Below are 20,123 nucleotides of genomic sequence, written 5' to 3' on the forward strand. Positions count from 1 at the left end.
GGTATGTTTTACCCTTTGTTTGCAATACTCACTGCTTAGATTTAAAAACCAAGAATATATAAATAACCTTTTTCTATTTAACTCTAAAATAACAATCAAAATTTCAAACCACTACAAAAACGAGCATTGAGTTATCATTTGCTATTTAGACCACATGGCATTAGAGGAAAAATATCAAGGCTCAGCTGTGTTTGCTAATATGGTGAAGAAATACAACTAAAATATTTTGTTTATCTTTACCCATGTGAATATTTCTGATGAAATTAAGGTTAATGATGTGAAAAGCAGGGTTATTATTCTGTTTTTTTTTAAATTTACCAGTTATGTTTTCTTGTGGTATTACACTTTAGAAAGATAAAGGCTCATTTGACAGGATTTATTGGAAATTTAGAATCAGATTTAATATTACGGGCATATGTCATGAAATTTGTTTATTAATTTTCTCCTGTAAACAAAGTGGTTTGCTAAGATGAAAAATTCCTCATCTTTTCTGATGCTTTAGAAGTCTAAACTGATGACTAATTTATTATTACAAATTACTACATTTTAAACTACATCAGTCACTTCCTCAAGTCTACTTCCCATTGCTCTAGAAAAGGCATATCTGTTAAGTTTTTCTCCTGAACATCCATGTCAAATCTACAGCAATTGTGTATTTATTCAGGGCCCAAATTGTATCTAATGCAAGATTACTAATAGTTCATCTTATTGTTAAGGGATTGGTGTTTGTTTTTGGGTTTCTTTGTTCTGTGGCTGCCAGTTTGGAGACAAGTCTTAGGGTTGTATAATGTATACATACTTTGATAATGTACTTTGATCTAAATGATGTCTCAGTGCATCATTAAGCTCATCACTGAACTGACAATGCTTGGACAATCTCTTCAAGTCGGCCACGTATACTGAAATGGACTTGCTTTCCTTTTTGATGCTGCTTATGAAATTTAAAGCGTTGTGCAATCAACTATAGTTTCAGTTTTAAATGTTTCTGCATTACTTTCACAATACCAGCAAAGCCCATTTTGACTGGTTTGGTTAGAACAGTTAAACTACGAAGCAAACTGTATACCTCTTAAATCCAATGCACTCAGCAAAATTGCCACTTACGTTTCATTGGCTATTTCACTTGTTTCAAAATGCTGCTCAATTTGTTCTGTATGCAGCAGCCAGTTATCTTTTGTGTAATTGAATGCGTCTTATCTTTATGATGTAGCCAGCTATTTCTGCATTTTTGTTTACTTATTATTGTTATCACCCAGGATTCACTGTTTATAAACTCATGAATTTGTCCACTTTCTGCCTTTTTTTAAAAAACAACTCAACTGTTTCTAACTGCACTTGAATAGGTAGGTAGCCTTCTCATGTTTGCTTCAATTTACTCGATGCCTCTGCTATGTTTTGTAGGTCCAAAATTTAAAAATTAATTAAAATAAAAACATGGAGCGGTCGATAATGCATGTATAGTTTTGTTTTTAGTTTTAGCGAGATACGTTTCTGTGACTTGATGGTGTGATGATATATGCCATTGACATGCTTTTAAATGTAACACATAATGAATTATTTAAATGAACAAGGCTGCTTAAAAATGTATTTACTATATTACTCAAATTACTGAAATATTAATTTTTCAACAAAAACAAGGTTAAAAATGTAGTTGCCCCTGCCATAGCTATTGCGAAAGACCATATTTTACCTTCCTCGAATACCCTTTATCCCCAGTCTCTGCTCTTGATTTTTTTTTCCCTGTCCACTTGGCATCTCCTAATTCATTGGTCTATCTTTAATCCTTGTGAGAGATTTAGCAAACCACTGGTTATACCATCCCACTTTACTATATAGTGTGTAAGACCATAAGATATAGAAGCAGAATTAGGCTATTTTGTCCATCGAGTCTGCTCCACCATTTAATCAAGGCCAATCCAATTTTTCTCTCAGCCCTGATCTCCTGTCTTCTCCCAGTATCCCTTCATGCCCTGACCAATCAAGAATCTTATCAACCTCTGCCTTAAAGATGTGTAAAGACTTGGCTTCCACAGTTGCCTGTGGCAAAGAATTCCACAGATTTACCACTCTCTGGGTAAAGAAATTCCTCATCTCCATTCTAAAAGGATGCCTCTCTATTCTGAAACTGTTTGGTCTTAGACTGTCCCACCATAAGAAATATTCTTTCCACATCCACTCTATCAAGGCCATTCACCATTCAATAGGTTTCAAAGAGGTCACTCCTCATTCTTCTGAATTCTAGTGAATACAGGCCCAGATCCATCAATTGCTCCTCAGAGGACAAGCCATTCAATCCTGGAATCATTTTTGTGAACCTTCTCAAATTTCAGCACATCCTTTCTAAGTTAATGAGCCCAAAACTGCTCTCAGTATTCCAAGTGAGGCCTCACTAGTGCTTCATAAAGCTTCAACATTACATCTATGCTTTTATATTCTAGTCCTCGTGAAATGGATGCTAACATTGCATTTGCCTTCCTCACCACACACTCAACCTGCAAATTAACTTTGAAGGAGTCATGCACAAGGACTCCCAAGTCCCTTTGTCCCTCAGTTGTTTTTTTTTTGTATTTTCTCTCCATTTAGAAAATAGTCAACTTTTTCATTTCTTCTACCAAAGTGCATGACCATACACTTCCCTACATAGTATTCCATCTGCCATTTTTGTACCCATTGTCCTCATCTGTCTACGTCTTTCTGTAGCCTCTCTACTTCCTCAAACCTACCTGCCTCTCCACCTATCTTCATATCATCTGCAAACTTTACAACAAAGCTATCAATTCCATCATCAAAATCATTGACATATAACATAGAAAGAGTTGGTCCCAACGCAGACCCCTGTGAAACACCACTAGTCATTGGCAGCCAACCAGGAAAGGCTCCCTTTATTCCCTCTCTTTGCCTTCCTGCCAATCAGCCACTGTTTTATCCATGTTAGAATCTAGCCTGTAGCTTGATAAGCAGTCTCATGTGTGACACCTTGTCAAAGGCCTTCTGGAAATACAAGGACACAACATCAACCGATTCTCCTTTGTCTATCTTGCTTGTTATTTCTTCAAAGAATGCAACAGATTTGTCAGGCAAGATTTTCCCTTGAGGAAGCCATGCTGATTACAGCCTATTTGATCGTGTCCCTCCAAGTAGTCTGAGACCTCATTCTTCATAATCAACGCCCGACATCTTCCCAACCACTAAAGTCAGACTAACTGGTCTATAGTTTTCTTTCTTTTGTGTGGAGTGACATTTGCAATTTTCCAGTCTTCTGGAACCATCCCAAAATCTACTGATTCTTGAAAGATCACTACTAATGCCTCCACAATTTCTTCAGCCATAGGAACCATAGAAAAACTAGAGCACAGAAACAGACCTTTTGGCCCTTCTTGGCTGTGCCGAACCATTTTCTGCCTAGTCCCACTGACCTGCACACGGACCATTTCCCTCCATACACCTCCCATCCATGTATCTGTCCAATATATTCTTAGATGTTAAAAAAGAACCCGCATTTACCACCTTGTCTGGCAGCTCATTCCATACTCCCACCACTCTCTGTGTGAAGAAGCCCCCCCTAATGTTCCCTTTAAACTTTTCCCCCCTCACCCTTAACCCATGTCCTCTGTTTTTTTCTCCCCTTGCCTGTGGAAAAAGCCTGCTTGCATTCACGCTATCTATACCCATGATAATTTTACATACCTCTATCAAATCTCCCCTCATTCTTCTACGCTCCAGTGAATAAAGTCCTAACCTATTCAACCTTTCTCTGTAACATCCTTGTAAACCTTCTCTGCATTCTTTCAACTTTATTAATATCCTTCCTGTAATTTGGTGACCAAAACTGAACACAATACTCCAGATTTGGCCTCACCAATGCCTTATACAACCTCATCTTAACATTCCAGCTCATATACTCAATACTTTGATTAATAAAGGCCAATGTACCAAAAGCTCTCTTTACAACCCTATCTACCTGTGACGCAACTTTTAGGGAATTTTGTATCTGTATTCCCAGATCCCTCTGTTCTACTGCTTAGTGCCTTACCACTTACCCTGTATGTTCTACCTTGGTTTGTCCTTCCAACGTGCAATACCTCACACTTGTCTGTATTAAACTCCATCTGCCATCTTTCAGCCCATTTTTCTGCCCATTTTTCCAGCTGGTCCAAATCCCTCTGCAAGCTTTGAAAACCTTCCTCACTGTCCACTACACCTTCAATCTTTGTATCATCTGCAAATTTGCTGACCCAATTTACCACATTATCATCCAGATCATTGATATAGATGACAAATAACAATGGACCCAGCACTGATCCCTGTGGCACACCACTAGTCACAGGCCTCCACTCTGAGAAGCAATCCTCCACCACCACTCTTTGGCTTCTTCCATTGAGCCAATGTCTAATCCAATTTACCACTTCTCCATGTATACCTAGTGACTGAGTTTTCCTAACTAACCTCCCATGCGGGACCTTGTCAAAGGCCTTACTGAAGTCCATGTAGACAACATCCACTGCCTTCCCTTCATCCACTTTCTTTGCAACCTCCTCGAAAAACTCCAATAGATTGGTCAAACATGACCTACCACACACAAAGCCATGTTGACTCTCCTTAATAAGTCCCTGTCTATCCAAATGCTTGTAGATTCTGTCTTAGTACTCCCTCCAATAACTTACCCACTACTAATGTCAAATTTACCGGCCTATAATTTCCCGGATTACTTTTCGATCCTTTTTTAAACAAGGGAACAACATGAGCCATTCTCTAATCCTCCGACACCTCACTCGTAGACACTGACATTTTAAATATATCTGCCAGGGCCCCTGCAATTTCAACACTAGTCTCCTTCAAGGTCCGAGGGAATACCCTGTCAGGTCCTGGGGATTTATCCACTTTAATTTGCCTCAAGGTAGCAAGCACCTCCTCCTTTTCAATCTGTACAGTTTCCATGATCTCACTATTTGTTTCCCTTAATTCCATAGGCTTCATGCCAGTTTTCTTAGTAAATACAGACACAAAATAACCATTTAAGATCACCCTCATTTCTTTTGGTTCCGCACATAGCCGACCACTCTGATCTTCAAGAGGACCAATTTTATCCCTTACAATCCTTTTACTCTTAATATACCTGTAAAAGCTCTTTGGATTATCCTTCACTTTGACTGCCAAGGCAACCTCATATCTTCTTTTAACCCTCCTGATTTCCTTCTTAAGTATTTTCTTGCACTTTTTATACTCCTCAAGCACCTTATTTGCTCCCTGTTTCCTATATACGTCATTCAACTCTCTCTTCTTTATCAGAGTTGCAATATCCCTTGAGAACCAAGGTTCCTTATTCCTATTCACTTTGCCTTTAATCCTGACAGGAACATACAAACTCTGCACTCTCAAAATTTCTCCTTTGAAGACTTCCCTCTTACCTTGCCAGACAACAACCTGTCCCAATCCACACTTTTTAGATCCTTCCTCATTTCTTCAAATTTGGCCCCCTTCCAGTTCGGAACCTCAACCCTAGGACCAGATCTATCCTTGTCCATGATCAAGCTGAAACTAATGGTGTTATGATCAAAGTGCTTCCCTACACACACTTCCGTCACTTGTCCTAACTCGTTTCCTAACAGGAGATCCAATATTGCATCCCCTCTAGTTGGTACCTCTATATATTGATTTAGAAAACTTTCCAGAACACATTTTACAAACTCTAACCCATCTAGACCCCTGAAAGCCTTCTCTTTCAGAACCCTGGGGTGTACACAATTGGTCCAGGGAACTTGTCTATCTTCAATCCTTTCAGTTTTCCAAGAAATTTCTATTTAGTAATGGTAACTTCACACACTTCATGACTTCTGACACTTGGAACTTCCACCATACTGTTCGTGCTTTCCACAGTGAAGATGATGCAAAATACTAATTCAATTTCTCTGCAGTTTTCTTGTCCCATTAACTATGTCTCCAGCATCATTTTCCAGCAGTCCGATATCCACTCTTGCCTCTCTTTTACATTTTATGTATCTAAAGAAACTTTTTGATACCCTCTTTAATATTATTGGCTGGCTAGTTTTCGTATTCCATCTTTACCTTCTTAATTACCTCTTTGGTTGCCTTTTGTTTGGTTTTTGAAACTTCCCAACCCGATAATTTCCCACTAATTTTTCCCCTATTATTTGCCCTTTCTTTGTCTTTTATGTTGGCTTTGACTTCTCTTAGCCACGGTTACGTCATCTTGCCTTTAGAGTACTACTTCCTCTTTAGAATGTATATATCCTGTGCCTTACAAATTGTAATTTAAGTGGATTACCTCCTGTTAGGGAATACTGTGTTTTCCAATTTGAAATTTTTGAATGGAAGAAAAACACCACCGTGGCTAACAAGTGAAGTCAGAACCAAAGTAAAAGCAAAAGAGAGGGCATACAAGGAAGCCAAAGCTAGAGGGAAGATAGAGGATTGGGAAGCTTTTAAAAACTTGCAGAAGGAAACTAAGAAGGTCATTAGGAAGGAAAAGATGAATTATGAAAGGAAGCTGGTGACTAATATCAAAGATACTTAAAGCTTTTTTAAGTATATAAAGGGTAAAAGAGAGTTGAGCGTAGAAATAGGACCAATAGAAAATGATGCTGGAGTTATTGTAATAAGAGACGCAGAGATGGCAGAGGAACTGAATGCGTATTTTGCAGCAGTCTTTACAATGGAAGGCATCTGCAGTATACCAGACATTCAAGAGTGTCAGGGAAGTGAAGTATGTGCAGTGAAAATTATGACTGAGAAATGCTCAAGAAACTTAATGGTCTGAGGGTGAATAAATCTCCTGGACCTGATGGAATGTACCCTCTGGTTCTGAAGGAAGTAGCTGGAGAGATTGTGGAGGCATTAACAATGATGTTTCAAGAATTGATAGATTCTGGTATTGTACCAGATGACTGATAAATTGCAAATGTTACTCTGCTATTTAAGAAGGGTGGGAGGCAGCAGAAAGGAAACTATAGACCTGTTAGCCTGACATCAGTGGTTGGGAAATTGTTGGAATTGATTGTTAGGGATGAGGTTATGGAATACCTGGAGGCACATGACAAGATAGGCCAAAACCAGCATGGTTTGCTGAAAGGAAAATCCTGCCTGACTAACCAACTGCAATTTTTTGAGGAAATTACAAGCAGAGTAGACAAAGAAGATGCAGTAGACATGGTGTACTTGGGTTTTCAGAAGGCTTTTGACAAGGTGCCGCACATGAAGCGCCCCTGGAATTACAGTGGAGTTACTAGCATGGGTGGAGCATTGGCTGATCAGCAGAAAGCAGAGTGTGGGAATAAAGGGATCCTATTCTGGCTGGCTGCCGGTTACTAGTGGAGTTCCACAGGCATCGGTGTTGGGACCGCTGCTTTTTACGATGTATGTCATTGATTTGGACGATGGGATTAATGGATTTGTGGCTGAATTTGCCGATGATACAAAGATGGATGGAGGAGCGGTAAGTGTGGAGGAAACAGAGCCTGCAGAGAGACTTAGATAGTTTGGGGAATGGGCAATGAGGTGGCAAATGAAATACAATGTCGGAAAGTGTATGGTCATGCACTTTGGTGGAAGAAATAAATGGACAGACTATCATTTAGATGAGAGAATTCAAAATGCAGAGATGCAAAGGGACTTGGGAGTCCTTGTGCAGGATACCTGAAAGGTTGACCTCCAGTTTGAGTGGGTTGCGCAGAAGGCGAATGCAATATTGGCATTCATTTCTAGAGGTATAGAATATAAGAGCAAGGATGTGATGTTGAGGCTCTATGAGGCACTCATGGGACAATACTTGGAGTATTGTGTGCAGTTTTGGGCTCCTTATTTTAGAAAAGATATACTGACATTGGAGAGGGTTCAGAGAAGATTCACGAGAATGATTCCAGGAATGAAAGGGTTAAAGTATGAGTAACATCTGGCGGCTTTTGGGTTGTATTCTCTGGAGTTCAGGAGAATGAGTGGGTATCTCAGAAACATTCCGAATGTTAAAAGGCCTGACCAGATTAGATATGGCAAAGTTATTTCCCATGGTAGGGGAGTCTAGGACAAGAGGACATGACTTCAGGATTGAAGGATGTCCTTTTAGAGCAGAGATGTGGAGAAATTACTTCAGTCAGAGGGTGGTAAATCTGTGGAATTTGTTGCCACGAGCGGCTGTGGAGGCCAAGTCATTGGGTATATTTAAGGCAGAGATGGATAGGTTCTTGATTAGCCAGGACATCAAAGGGTATGGGGAGAAGGCAGGGGAGTGGGGATGACTGGAAGAATTAGATCCGCCTGTGATTGAATGGTGGAGCAGACTCGATAGGCTGAATGGCCTCCTTCTGCTCCTGTATCTTATAGTCACAAAGCGTGGAGCTATATTGTGAATTGTAGTGTGTTGAGGAATTGTACTAAAAGTTTGTTAGAATGCTGAAGATGCTAACTAAAGCTTGTATAGTTCTAGGATTTAAACAAGTTTCATAGCTAATAAGTGGAACTGATAAGGGAGGTAAAAACTTTCCATTAGTTGGAGAATCTTGGTGTAAAGACATGTTTGGAAAAATAAATTGTAACAAACATGTTCTGGTGAAGTTAGCTAGGGGAACATCCACTCGGACCGTGAGAGGCCTGCGTCAGGCATTTTCATGCCTTACAAGGCTAACACGTCTTTAAACAGAGGGTGTCATTTGCAGAAGAAAATTACAAAGTAATACTAATTGGCATCAGTCATTTTAATTTCAGGAGTAAAATTTTGTTAAGATTTTAAAGTTTGAATAAAATATATTTATATCAAGGTGGTACAGATTTCATTGATTGATGGAATAGGCTTGGAGTTCAACAGCCTCCTACTGATCCCATTTATCATCGTTTAATCTCCAGTTCTCTGCATGTAAGTAGTTTATTGAGTACAAATGTATTATGGGATGCAATCAATATATCTGCATAATCCACAAGGACTAACAAGAGAAGTAATTAAATGTGAGCACCTTGATTTTTTTTGGTACTTCAAAAAATAATTTAACAACAAAAAATCATCATTGTGATTCCTCCAAGATTCTGGAACTTAAAGTTTGTTAAGTTTTACATCTGGGACATTGCTGGCGTAGCAAAAAGTAAAGCTGAGCAATAAACAAGTGCCACATGAAGTGGAGTGAAATAATCATTTTAAAACTAAGGTTAAAAAAAGTACAGTAGAAGACAAGGTCTTTGATGATTAGTATAATGAAATGAGAATGAATAGCAATTGAAAAAAGTGAATGTTATGGGATATTCGGACATGGAAGTGCAGTTAGGTGGATGCTCTTTTACAGGATAATTACAACAGATTTTAAAATGTTAAGAATTGGAGGTTTCCCACACAAAGCTTGTAATCTCCTTTTAATTCCACTTACAGAAGGGCTGTGTTGGTGTGGGGAAACAGTTGAAAGTGGAAAGTGAAGAATGAGGAATGTTCAGAAATGTTGATGTTAGCAACATCAAATTGAGCCCTTTTCATTATGTTGCCTTGGGTAAGTATTTTTATATACAGGTTGAGTCAGACACTGAAATGAGCAGGAGGAGAGTGTAGGTTTATGCCGAGAAAGATGATTAAACAACTATTTGTGTAACCTTCAGGTTTGGCCAGCATGCTTTAGTCTAGGGGAAGGCAGCCTGTGGCCCACTATACTCGAGAAATCTCGTTTGTATGTGGATGCTGCGTGATGTGTTGCCTGGTTACAAATTCATATCGTAAAATATCAGACAGTACACCATATGCAATTAGATAGATAGATATACTTTATTAATCCCGTGGGAAATTTGGTTTCGTTACAGCTGCTCCAACCAAGAATAGAGCGTAAGTATAGCAATACAAAAAACTCCAACAATCAAACAACAAAATGCAAAAAATTAAACAACTGAACTTTATAAATCTTAATCTGACTATAGGGTTAGTAAACAAAAGAAAAAGTGTCCATTTTAATGAAACAGTCTAATGTGCACGTTGGAGCTCACGGTTCCGTCCATTCATTCCCCATTGACCTCCTCCTGGTGTCATCGGCTCCCAGACCCTTGCTCCCAGTCCACTCCATCCTGTGGTCTACCCACTCTCTCCACTCGCATCTTCTCTCTTCATCTCTCACTAACGAAAGACCATGAATACCTTCACTCAGACACACAAGAAAGAAACAATACTTCTCTCATTGGATGGTGCACATTCCAAAGCCCCTATTATCTCTAGTCGTAACCCAAACACTGCTGCTACAGAGAAACCATTACATTTGCAGTGAAACATTACAGAGAGGCCATTATATTAGCAGTGAAACCTTACAAAGCGTTACATTTGAATAGAACGGCAAATTAAAAGCCATTGAGTTTAAATAGCTGGTGTGCAGTTTTAAACAAAGCTTTTGAGAGAAAGTTCTGGGAGTTCCTCTGCAGGTCATGCACCTGAGAGAGCAGCCAAGAGAAACAGTAAGGATTTACTGCTTTAAAAAAATCATGCTTAAGGGTTGTGAGCTGATTGACAGGAGAAATAATGATTCAAAACATATAGTGCATAGGCTAGAAAACTTGTCTGAACTTGTATTCTGATATGGTAGTCTTGGGTAAGGTTTCACTGAGGATGTTAGTTTTAGAACTGAATAGTAACTGGATGAGGTATTTTGAGGAATACCTAATGAGAAAATGTTCTGTAGTGCAAAAATTGTATAGATTCCTTTGCGGTACTGTGGGTATACAATATAGCAATAATGAGCCAACTGCCTTTTCAGCCTACTTTGGTATGGTGTGTTGATCCTCATGTTCTTCCAAGGTGTAGTATATTGGTTTGATATCACAATATAACCAAATATTGTTGACTTTGAAAAGAGCTGAGCAAGTAGCGGTAATCAATGTGTATCATTGCTGCCAAAACAAAGGGTAGGTGTAGAAATGATTTTGTTGATTTTTTGGGAAATCTCGGACAGTTATGACAGGGAAGAGGCCATCTGGTCCTCTGTGTCCAAGATTAATTTCACTTCTCTATATTGATATCGTGTTTATCCAGTTATTTTTAAAATATGATGAGGCTTGAGTGAAAACATTTTTCTTGAATATGTCTCTATACATTCTCCAAATTGCTGTAAATGCTTTGGCATTTAGATATCTTCTGTTAAAACATCTAGTATTATTTCTAGATTCTGTTTTGTACATCTCAATTCAGTTTCCTAGACTCAGTCTAGTTTGTTTTATTCCAAGCAATTTACGTTTTACTAAGTGTTTTTCTGACATTATTTAACCCCGGAAGCATCCTTATATATCTGCTTTGCACTATTTCTATTGCTATCTTGTTCTTCCCATGATAGAGTGAGCAGACTGAAAGCAGTACTCAAACTGGTTTGCTTGTAGATTGTGTTTTAGTGTGACCTTCCTCCATTTTAATGCCGTGGTTAGTAAAAGCTAAACTCGTTTATGCGGCACAATGTGTTTGACTAGTAAATGCAGAAATCCTAAATCTACATTAGAATTTAACCTGATTTAAGCAAAACAGTTATTGGTAAAGATGACCACAAAATCTACTGGTTTGTTGTTTTTTTAAATAACTTAATCCTAGTCTACTAAAATCCTTTGGGAGAAGAAGTCTGATGTTATCTGATTTGCTTTAGGTATAACTCCATACTTGTAGGTAAACATCCTCTGAGGTTGTCTTGCAATCACTCAGTTTAACACCATTTTGGGATGGGCAACGAGTGCTAACTTTGCAAGTGATGCTGACATCTGAAAATTAAATTTGAATAAAACTCACAACACGCTTGAGGAATTCAGCAGGTTGGGCAGCATCTGTGGAAAAGATCGGTCGATGTTTCGGGCCGGAACCCTTCGTCGGGACTGAAGAGAGAGGGGGCAGGGGCCCTATAAAGAAGGTAGGGAGAGGGTGGGAAGGAGAAGGCTGATAGGTGCCAGGTGAAAAACCAGTAAGGGGAAAGATAAAGGGGTGGGGGAGGGGAACCAGGGAGGTGATAGGCAGGAAAGGAGAAGAAGGAATAGGGGAAAACACAATGGGTAGTAGAAGGAGGCGAAACCATGAGGGAGGTGATAGGCAGCTGGGGGGGGGGGGCAGAGCTACTGGTCCATGATGAAGTATGTAGTCTCCAGCCCCTTGGTATGAACATAGAATTCTCCAACTTCCAGTAATTCCCTTCCCCTCCCTTCCCCTATCCCTATGTCACTGCTCCCTCCCCCAGCTTCCTATCACCTCCCTCAAGGTTCCACCTCCTTCTACTACCCATTGTGTTTTCCCCTATTATTTCTTCACCTTTCCTGCCTATCACCTCCCTGCCTCCCCTCCCCCACCCCTTTATCTTTCCCCTTACTGGTTTTTCACCTGGAACCTACCAGCCTTCTCCTTCCCATCCTCCCCCCACCTTCTTTATAGGGCCTCTGCCCCTTCCCTCTACAGTCCTGACGAAGGGTTCCGGCCCGAAACGTCGACCGATCTTTTCCACGGATGCTGCCCGACCTGCTGAGTTCCTCCAGAGTGTTGTGAGTGTTACTTTGACCCCAGCATCTGCAGATTATTTTGTGTTTAAAATTTGAATAAAAACCTGTGTATCCCACCTTTAGAGATCTATAGACCACCATTTCCTCTGTTCATCTATATTCTTGAGTTTCATCTGATGTTTCATCCTCACCTGCCAGCTTCTGCTCCTCCCCCATCCCCCACCTTATTCCTCTCAACCTAAAATACTGACTGTTTGTTCTACTCCATGAATGCTGCTGTACGTGCTGAGATCCTCCTGCATTTTGTGTGTGTTCTTTATTTTTGAGTACATTGGATTCTGGTTAATTGGGCGATTGGTTAACTGGGGCAGCTGCCCATTTGGGACAACTCTTAAAGAACAAAAACTAATTGAGGAAAAAAATAGCCAGCATTTCCTTCGTTTACTTGGGACATTATACTGCTTATTTGGAACCGGAGACTGCTACCAAGCGGTCTCTAGCTAGCACTAATTGCTTGTACTTGCTTGGCTGTTAGACACTACACTGTGATTTGACCAAACAGTTCTTAAGTAGTCAACTGTATGTGTTCGTGTTCAAAAAGCAGTGACTTTTATCACAGACAGTTTAGTGAGAATAAGCAGTAAGACAATTCTGAACTGGTTTGCTCACTGTAGTTTCAAGCGTTCAATCTTGGGGATGCCAGAAATGGCCGGGAGTGAAAATGAAGCCGTTTCACTACTTCAGCAAGTTAGGAACTGTGAAGAATTTGAAGGCATGACAATATTCTTGAATGTTACAATGAAAATGAATTTTTGGAGGATGCAATCATTAACAGTATTCTATGAAACGCACACAAAATGATGGAGGAGCTCAGTAGACCAGGCAGCATTTATGGAAAAGAGTAAATAGATGATGTTTCGAGCCGAGACCCTTCATCAGGACGTACTGTATGAAATTAGTCCATTATCTGCAATGGTTTTGTTTTTTTACACTCAAAAGAATGTGATGTGGGTGAATTTCTATCGATAAATATTAGGAACTAATACAGTTTTATAGTACTGTATTGCTAGTTTGAACTTCATTTGCTACCCTTTAATTTTTATGACCAAGTATTTCTGCAAATAAAACTTTACAATCAATTGCCGCCAATTTGAAATGCTATATAAATCTTTAAATGAATTGTGTTAATGCTTGTTTTAATTTTTGCTTGTGTGGTGTATGTTAGTGATTTATGAAGCACCACTGCATAAAGGCTTCAGGTCACAAAATGCCATAATTTGTTTCACTGACCCGATTTTTGGATCCAGTTTAGTACTTTTGCTTAAATTCTGTGGTTTGCTCTGCTGATCAGTCTGCATGTGGGTCTTGCTAAAATCCATGCAGATAACATCAAATTCTTGATTCAGTCACCCTTTCTTGGCACTTCAAAATTTTGTTACTGAACAGACATCACTCATTCAGGCTGCTGTATCTACATGCTTCAAATCAGCTACCATCATCCCTGTACCAAAGAACTTTGCATCTTCAGAACTAAAGGACTACTGCACTAATGCCAATTATCATGAAGTTCTTTGAATGGCTGGTAAGAACACATCAAAAACTTTATTTTTGCCACACTAGACACTCAAACAATATGCTTACTAACAGGACTGCTCTATAACAGATGCTCCTGGCACTGACACATCTAGAAAACATGGTCACTTGTGTCAGAATCCTGTTTCTGGATATCAATTCGGCATTATTGTCCCACAAACCTTGGTGAGCAAACTCTTACTCCTCTGTCTAAATACACCACTGTGCACCTGGGTATTGGCCTTCCTAACCAACAGACCTCAGATAGGCAGGATGTTCTTCTCTCCCCATAAACTTCAACATTGGTGTTCTCCAGGGCTGTGTGCTGAACCCGCTGCTGTACCCTCTGCTCTCACATGACTGCACAGCTAAACACCTGAGTAATCACATTGTCAAGTTAGCTGATGACTGACAGTAGTGGGGCTTATCACAAACAATAATGAGGTGGCCTGTAGAGAAGAGGTGGAAGAGCTTGAGACCTGGTGCCAGGCAAAAACCTCTTCCTTAATGTCAACAAGACAATGGAGATGATTGTCAGTTTCAGGAGAACTCACACCACTCCCATCCCTCTTTACATCAGCAACACAGCAATAGAAACTATGAGCAGTTTCAAACTCCTGGGAGTACACATCTCTCATAACCGCTGAAGGTTCTAAAACACATCCTACACAATCAGAAAAACTCACCAACACCTCTACTTTCTGAGAGGAGGCTGAAGAGAGCTGGACTATGCATATTAATACTCATGACCTTCTACCTGTGCAGTGGAGAGCATCCTAACACGCTACATCACTGCATCGTATGGTAACTGCACTGCTGAGAACAGGGGGGCTCTACAATGGGTAACCAAACTGTCCAACCGTTCACTGGCACCAGCCTACCTGCCTTCAAGGATGTGTATACAGAAATAGGCTGGAAATAAGCCAGCAATATCATTAAGGATACCATCCACTGTGCTCATATTTGTCCCACTTCCATCAGGGAGGAGGCTATGTAGCATCCATGCCAGGATCATCAGGCTCAAAAACAGTTACTCCCCCAAGTGATAAGGCTGATCAACACTTCCACCCACTAACCCACCCCACTACACCCCCACCATCACTGCTTTATCATTTCCTGTCAGTCGCCTTATGTACAGGCACTTCTGTACCCAACACACTTTATGTTCATACAGTTGATCAATGTATATAAACTACCTTATGTATTTATATTTGTGTTTTTTATTGTGTATTTTTTGTGCTGCATCAGACCTAGAGTAACCATTATTTCATTCTCCTTTACACTTGTATACTGGAAATGACACTGAGCAATCTTGAATCCGGATATTCTATTTTTAACAAATCCATACTGACCATTCTTGATTATAAATGTCTATGTCGTTTTTTGCAATAATTTACCAACAACTGATGTTTTGCTAACTGCTTGTAATTATTCATCATTTTCTCATTATACTGAGGCACTGCATTATCGTTCTTTTCATTCCTTGGTACAAAGCCTGCAGTCAGAGGACGGGAAAATAATGATCCTCCTTCCTAGGATACAATTTCTAAAAACTTGGTAATTTATCCACTTTAAAAAAAAATGCTAGACATGAATATTTTCTTCCCTCTGTTTATCATATTTTTATTGTCACAGTGTCCATCTACACAAAGGATGACACACTATAGACCAGTGGTCCCCAACCGCCAGGCCGTGGACCGGTATGGGGCCGCAAAGCATGCGCTACTGGGCTGCGAGGAAATGATATGATTTGGCGATAGGAGTCAGCTGCATCTTTCCTCATTGCTTGTCATGCCCACTGTTGAGCCATTACGCCTGCGAGGTCATTACCCACGCGTCATCCATGTGAGCGTGGGAAGAAGATCAACTCCTCGAGCTTGCAAATGACGGTGGGCTGAAAAGTATGTTTGGCGTAACATCTCTGCCAGCATTCTGGATCTCAAAGTCAAGGCTAAATATCCTGAGATAGCCACGAAAGCACTGAAAACATTGCTTCCATTTCCAACATATCTCTGCAATGAATGGAACAAAAACCAAATTGAGTAATAGACTGGACATAAGGAACCCCCTTCGAGTATCGCTATCTCCCATCACCCCTTGATGGGACCATCTTGTTGCAGGGAAACAAGCATTCAGCCCAGGGCTCCCACTGATTTAGCGATATTGGTGTGTTGCAATGATTTTATATGTTCAAACGGGGAATATATGTGCTGTGTGTTTAATATCCAAACGTTACTTAAAATGTTACGATGCTATTGACTTATATATCCATATAACAATTACAGCACGGAAATCTCTGCCCTTCCAGTCCGTGCCGAACACTACTTTCACCTAGTCCCGCCGACCTGCACTCAGCCCATAACCCTTCATTCCTTTTCTGTCCATATACCTATCCAATTTTTCTTTAAATAATATTGATCCTGCCTCTACCACTTCTACCGGAAGTTCATTCAACACTTACTTCAAGCTCTCCTGTCCTTCCCTGATAATTGACTTATCGCTATATTCAGGTGAGGAAAATATGCGCTGTGTGTCTAATATTAAATTCGTTAGATAAACCCTTTTAGAAACGAAATTGAGTGTATTAGCCACTTATCACCTATATTGCGGTCATGATTAACATCCCCCCCGCCCCAACAGAATCACCAAAAATGATTTGTAGAAAACATCGGCACGTATACGCATACGCAAAGCACGCATGTGCACTGGTGCCCGCGCAAGGCTTCACGGTCATTGTAGTGTCTCTGTGTAAACAACGTATTTGGCTCTACTCTTGTCCATTGGCAACCCTACCCCCCGGGTCGGCCGGTCCACAAGAATATTGTCAATATGAAACCGGTCCGCAGTGCAAAAAAGGTTGGGGACCCCTGCTATAGACAAAGTATTCATTTGGAGCTATACCTTCAAGATCAGATCAACTCTGTGGTTATCTTGGAAATATTAAAAGGATTTCTTTAAGTCACTATTTTTATACCCCTGCTCTTCATGCATTTATAAGAAATCTTGGTATTTCACACACTGTTTTCTCATTCAGTTTCTTATCTTAATCCAAGATCTGTTCTTGAGAAATTCCTCCAAGCTGCTTGCAGTATTTAAACTCTTGGAATCTCTTGTAAACTTTCTATACTCCTCTGGAATGTGGTAATTTAAGTTAGGGATTCATCCCTTTTTCTTTCAAACAAATTTCGCCTGGACCCTCACAATCTTAGTACACCTCACTACTCTGCTACTGCAAATGCCTTCAAGTAAATTTTTCCAGTTCACTTTTGCTGAATTGACTTCTTAGCCTAATAAACCTGGCATTGTCCCAAGCTTGCCATTGTATTTTAAGACTGCAATGTTCTTGCAGAAGAGTAATTCAGCCAAATTTGAGAGGACATATGTTTACATTCTGCACCATATATAGAGACCGGTTCTGCACAAGTACAAAAAAAAGTTGTTCTCAGTTCTCAAATCACAGGCATTTATTTCATTGCACTGAAAACTGAAAATGCTAGAAGCAACCGAGGCCACATTTGTGGAAAGAGAAACGAGAGTTAATATTTCAGGTTAACGACACTTAGTCACAACTGGAAAAGAAAGGTAAACTAGTTTCAAGGCTGCTTCTAATTTATGGAAACTGATTAGATTTTTCATTGTCTGGGTCCTGCTGGATATTGGGAGTAAGTAGGCAAAGGAATTGGTTTCTGGATAATTTATTAGTGTTCCATTCCTATACACTTTGAAACTTCATAGGTGAGATGGAGTCCTCTTTATTTTTGACTGAGGCATATGGAGGAAATGTTTCCTGTCTCTTCAGTGGAACAATTCTGCCCCAGTAGAATTTGTTGAAGACGAGGTGAGGTATTGTAGTGAGCAGGATTGAGAGCTGGTGAGATGGCACAGTCTAGTTTTACTCTAGACGAGGGGCAATCGAGTTTGAATACTTTCTAATCTCTTCTATTTGAACTGGAACTAAGTCCATCATTCTTCTCTGGAATCAAAGGTTCTCGGTCAAAAAGGGTTGTGCATAGTGGTTCTGATAAAAAGTAATTGACCTAAAATGTTAACTTCTGTTTTTCATCCACCAGACAGGCCAGATCTCCTGAATATTTACAATGATTCTTTTTATGTTAGGTTTCCTGCATCAGCAATATGTTGCTTTTTGCATTATCTTTGCTTTATCCATGTATTTTCCTGGTTGGGATGTGAGGTGAAGAAAATTTGAGGTTTTTTAATGATCAAATTCCACATTTTGACTCTGGGAGGAGCTCTTTGGCCACTGGGAGAAAAACGCTAAGGAGGATTTTTATAACTACTGCTCATCCATACCTTTCAGTACTCTGCTGGAGAGAGACCATAAGATATAAGAGCGGAATTGGGCTGTTCAGAACATCGAGTCTGCTCCACCATTCCATCATGGCTGATTTATTAACCCCCTCAACTTCATTCTCCTGCCTTCTTCCCATAACCTTTGCTCTTACTAATCAAGAACCCATCAACATCCACTTTAGGTATACCTGTAGACTTGGCTTCCACAGTTGTTTCTGGCAATGAACTCCACAGATTCACCACCTGGCTAAAGAAATTCTAGCTAATCTCTGTTCTAAAGGGATGTCCTTCTATTCTGACTCTGTACCCACCGGTTCAAGACTTCCCCCATTGCAGGAAAGTTATTATGAGTTCTATTTTAGTCACTGAACTCTCTGAATGGTTTTCTGCATGCAAGCTAACACACCCCTCTTACATTTTTGTATTGTGAGCTCAAAAATATGATGAAAAAAATATTCCTCCATTTACTCTATCTGTTCTCACTTGTCACAATATGTGCATGCACCAGGAAGACTATAGTTAATATCTTCAAATGCAAAATTACATATATCTGAATTTTGTTCCATGTTAGATATAAAACATGAAAATATTAATTAAAGTTTGAAAAATAAAACTTTGGCAGTGAATGAAATTGAGATGTTAGCTGTAAAAGTGCACAAAATTAATATTCATTTTAATAATTTAATAGTACATGACCGCTAAGAAATAACATGGACCAATCCCACAATTTTGTCTGGGCTATGTCAGGTGTTGCCAAGATGCTTCAGTGGAGGAGGTCATGTTCAATAGAGACCTGAGGTCGCTTGGGGTCCCCTTGCAGTTCTGGACTTCACTACTCCGGGTGTTATTAGAGAATCCCCAAGCAGAGAGTTCCTCGCTAGAATTGAGGGGATCACTGACAACTGTACCATAGTCTTTCCATGCAAGAGTACTTATGCACATATCCAACAAAGTTACCATCCAGTACATTTGGGTCTCTGCAATTGCACCCATTTTCTACTATGGAAGAGAGGACAAAAACTGACAGATGAATTAGATACGATTCATGCCTTTTCTTCATGTTTATGCTATACAAAGAAAAATTTGAGTCAATTAAATAGTTCTACAGGTGGAAACACATTGAGGGGTGGAAATTAGACCCTTCTAATCATTAATAATGAAATTCCATACAATAAACATCAATATAAACTAGAAACATCAAATTCATGAGTTAAAACTACTATTCTCCACCCTTTTGTTAAAATAGTGTTCACTAATGAAAGTTCTACATAATAGAATTACCAACACCTGATTGTTAGCATTTAGAACATTTTCCCTGTCATTTTTTTTCTCATGACCCTGATTGGGGGGCTGAGCAGATGGTACACCTTGATCAAGGGTGACCTGCTGTGTAAGTGAAAAGGGGGTTAGAGTACAGAATAGGAAGGGTTAAATGGGGTATGTGACCTGGAAAATATAGCAAGGGCGGGAACTAGACAACAGAACCGGGCACGGTTAGGATGTTGCAACTGCATGCTCACCTCTTAGAATAGAAGCGCTTACTGACCTGTACCTCTGCATCTGAAGCTATTGTGACCATGATGAAATTGCTAACCACAAAACTGTCATAAGCGTGGACAGGGGAAACAGGTGCTATGTGAAACCTTTTTTTTGGATATAAGTGTAACCTTGTACTCGTGCTAGGCAGAGTTGATTGCCAGACGCTGCAGATGCGTATGGTGGTTACCTCTCCTCGGATCAAATTAAGTAAAGAATTGATCGAGCGAAAACGTGGCCTCTGAGTGTTTTCTCCGACTGAATAACGA

General features: G+C 39.8%; 1 protein-coding gene across 7 annotated transcripts in view; it reads left to right on the forward strand.

The window, feature by feature from the left end:
- The window catches only part of phf21aa (PHD finger protein 21Aa), a 385,951-nt gene that overhangs the window by 63,294 nt on the left and 302,534 nt on the right, over window positions 1-20,123 (forward strand). The window contains exon 1 of one of the 7 annotated variants that reach the window (XM_072272217.1): window positions 9,459-9,485. The exons of the other annotated variants lie outside the window; for them this stretch is intronic. Coding sequence (XP_072128318.1) covers window positions 9,474-9,485 — 12 coding nt within the window. The 5' untranslated portion in view covers window positions 9,459-9,473. Of the gene's footprint in view, window positions 1-9,458; window positions 9,486-20,123 lie in introns of those variants that run through there. 7 annotated transcript variants of the gene reach the window in all.

This window comes from Mobula birostris, chromosome 11 (genome assembly GCF_030028105.1).
Source record: "Mobula birostris isolate sMobBir1 chromosome 11, sMobBir1.hap1, whole genome shotgun sequence".
In the NCBI taxonomy this organism is placed as follows: Eukaryota; Metazoa; Chordata; class Chondrichthyes; order Myliobatiformes; family Myliobatidae; genus Mobula; species Mobula birostris.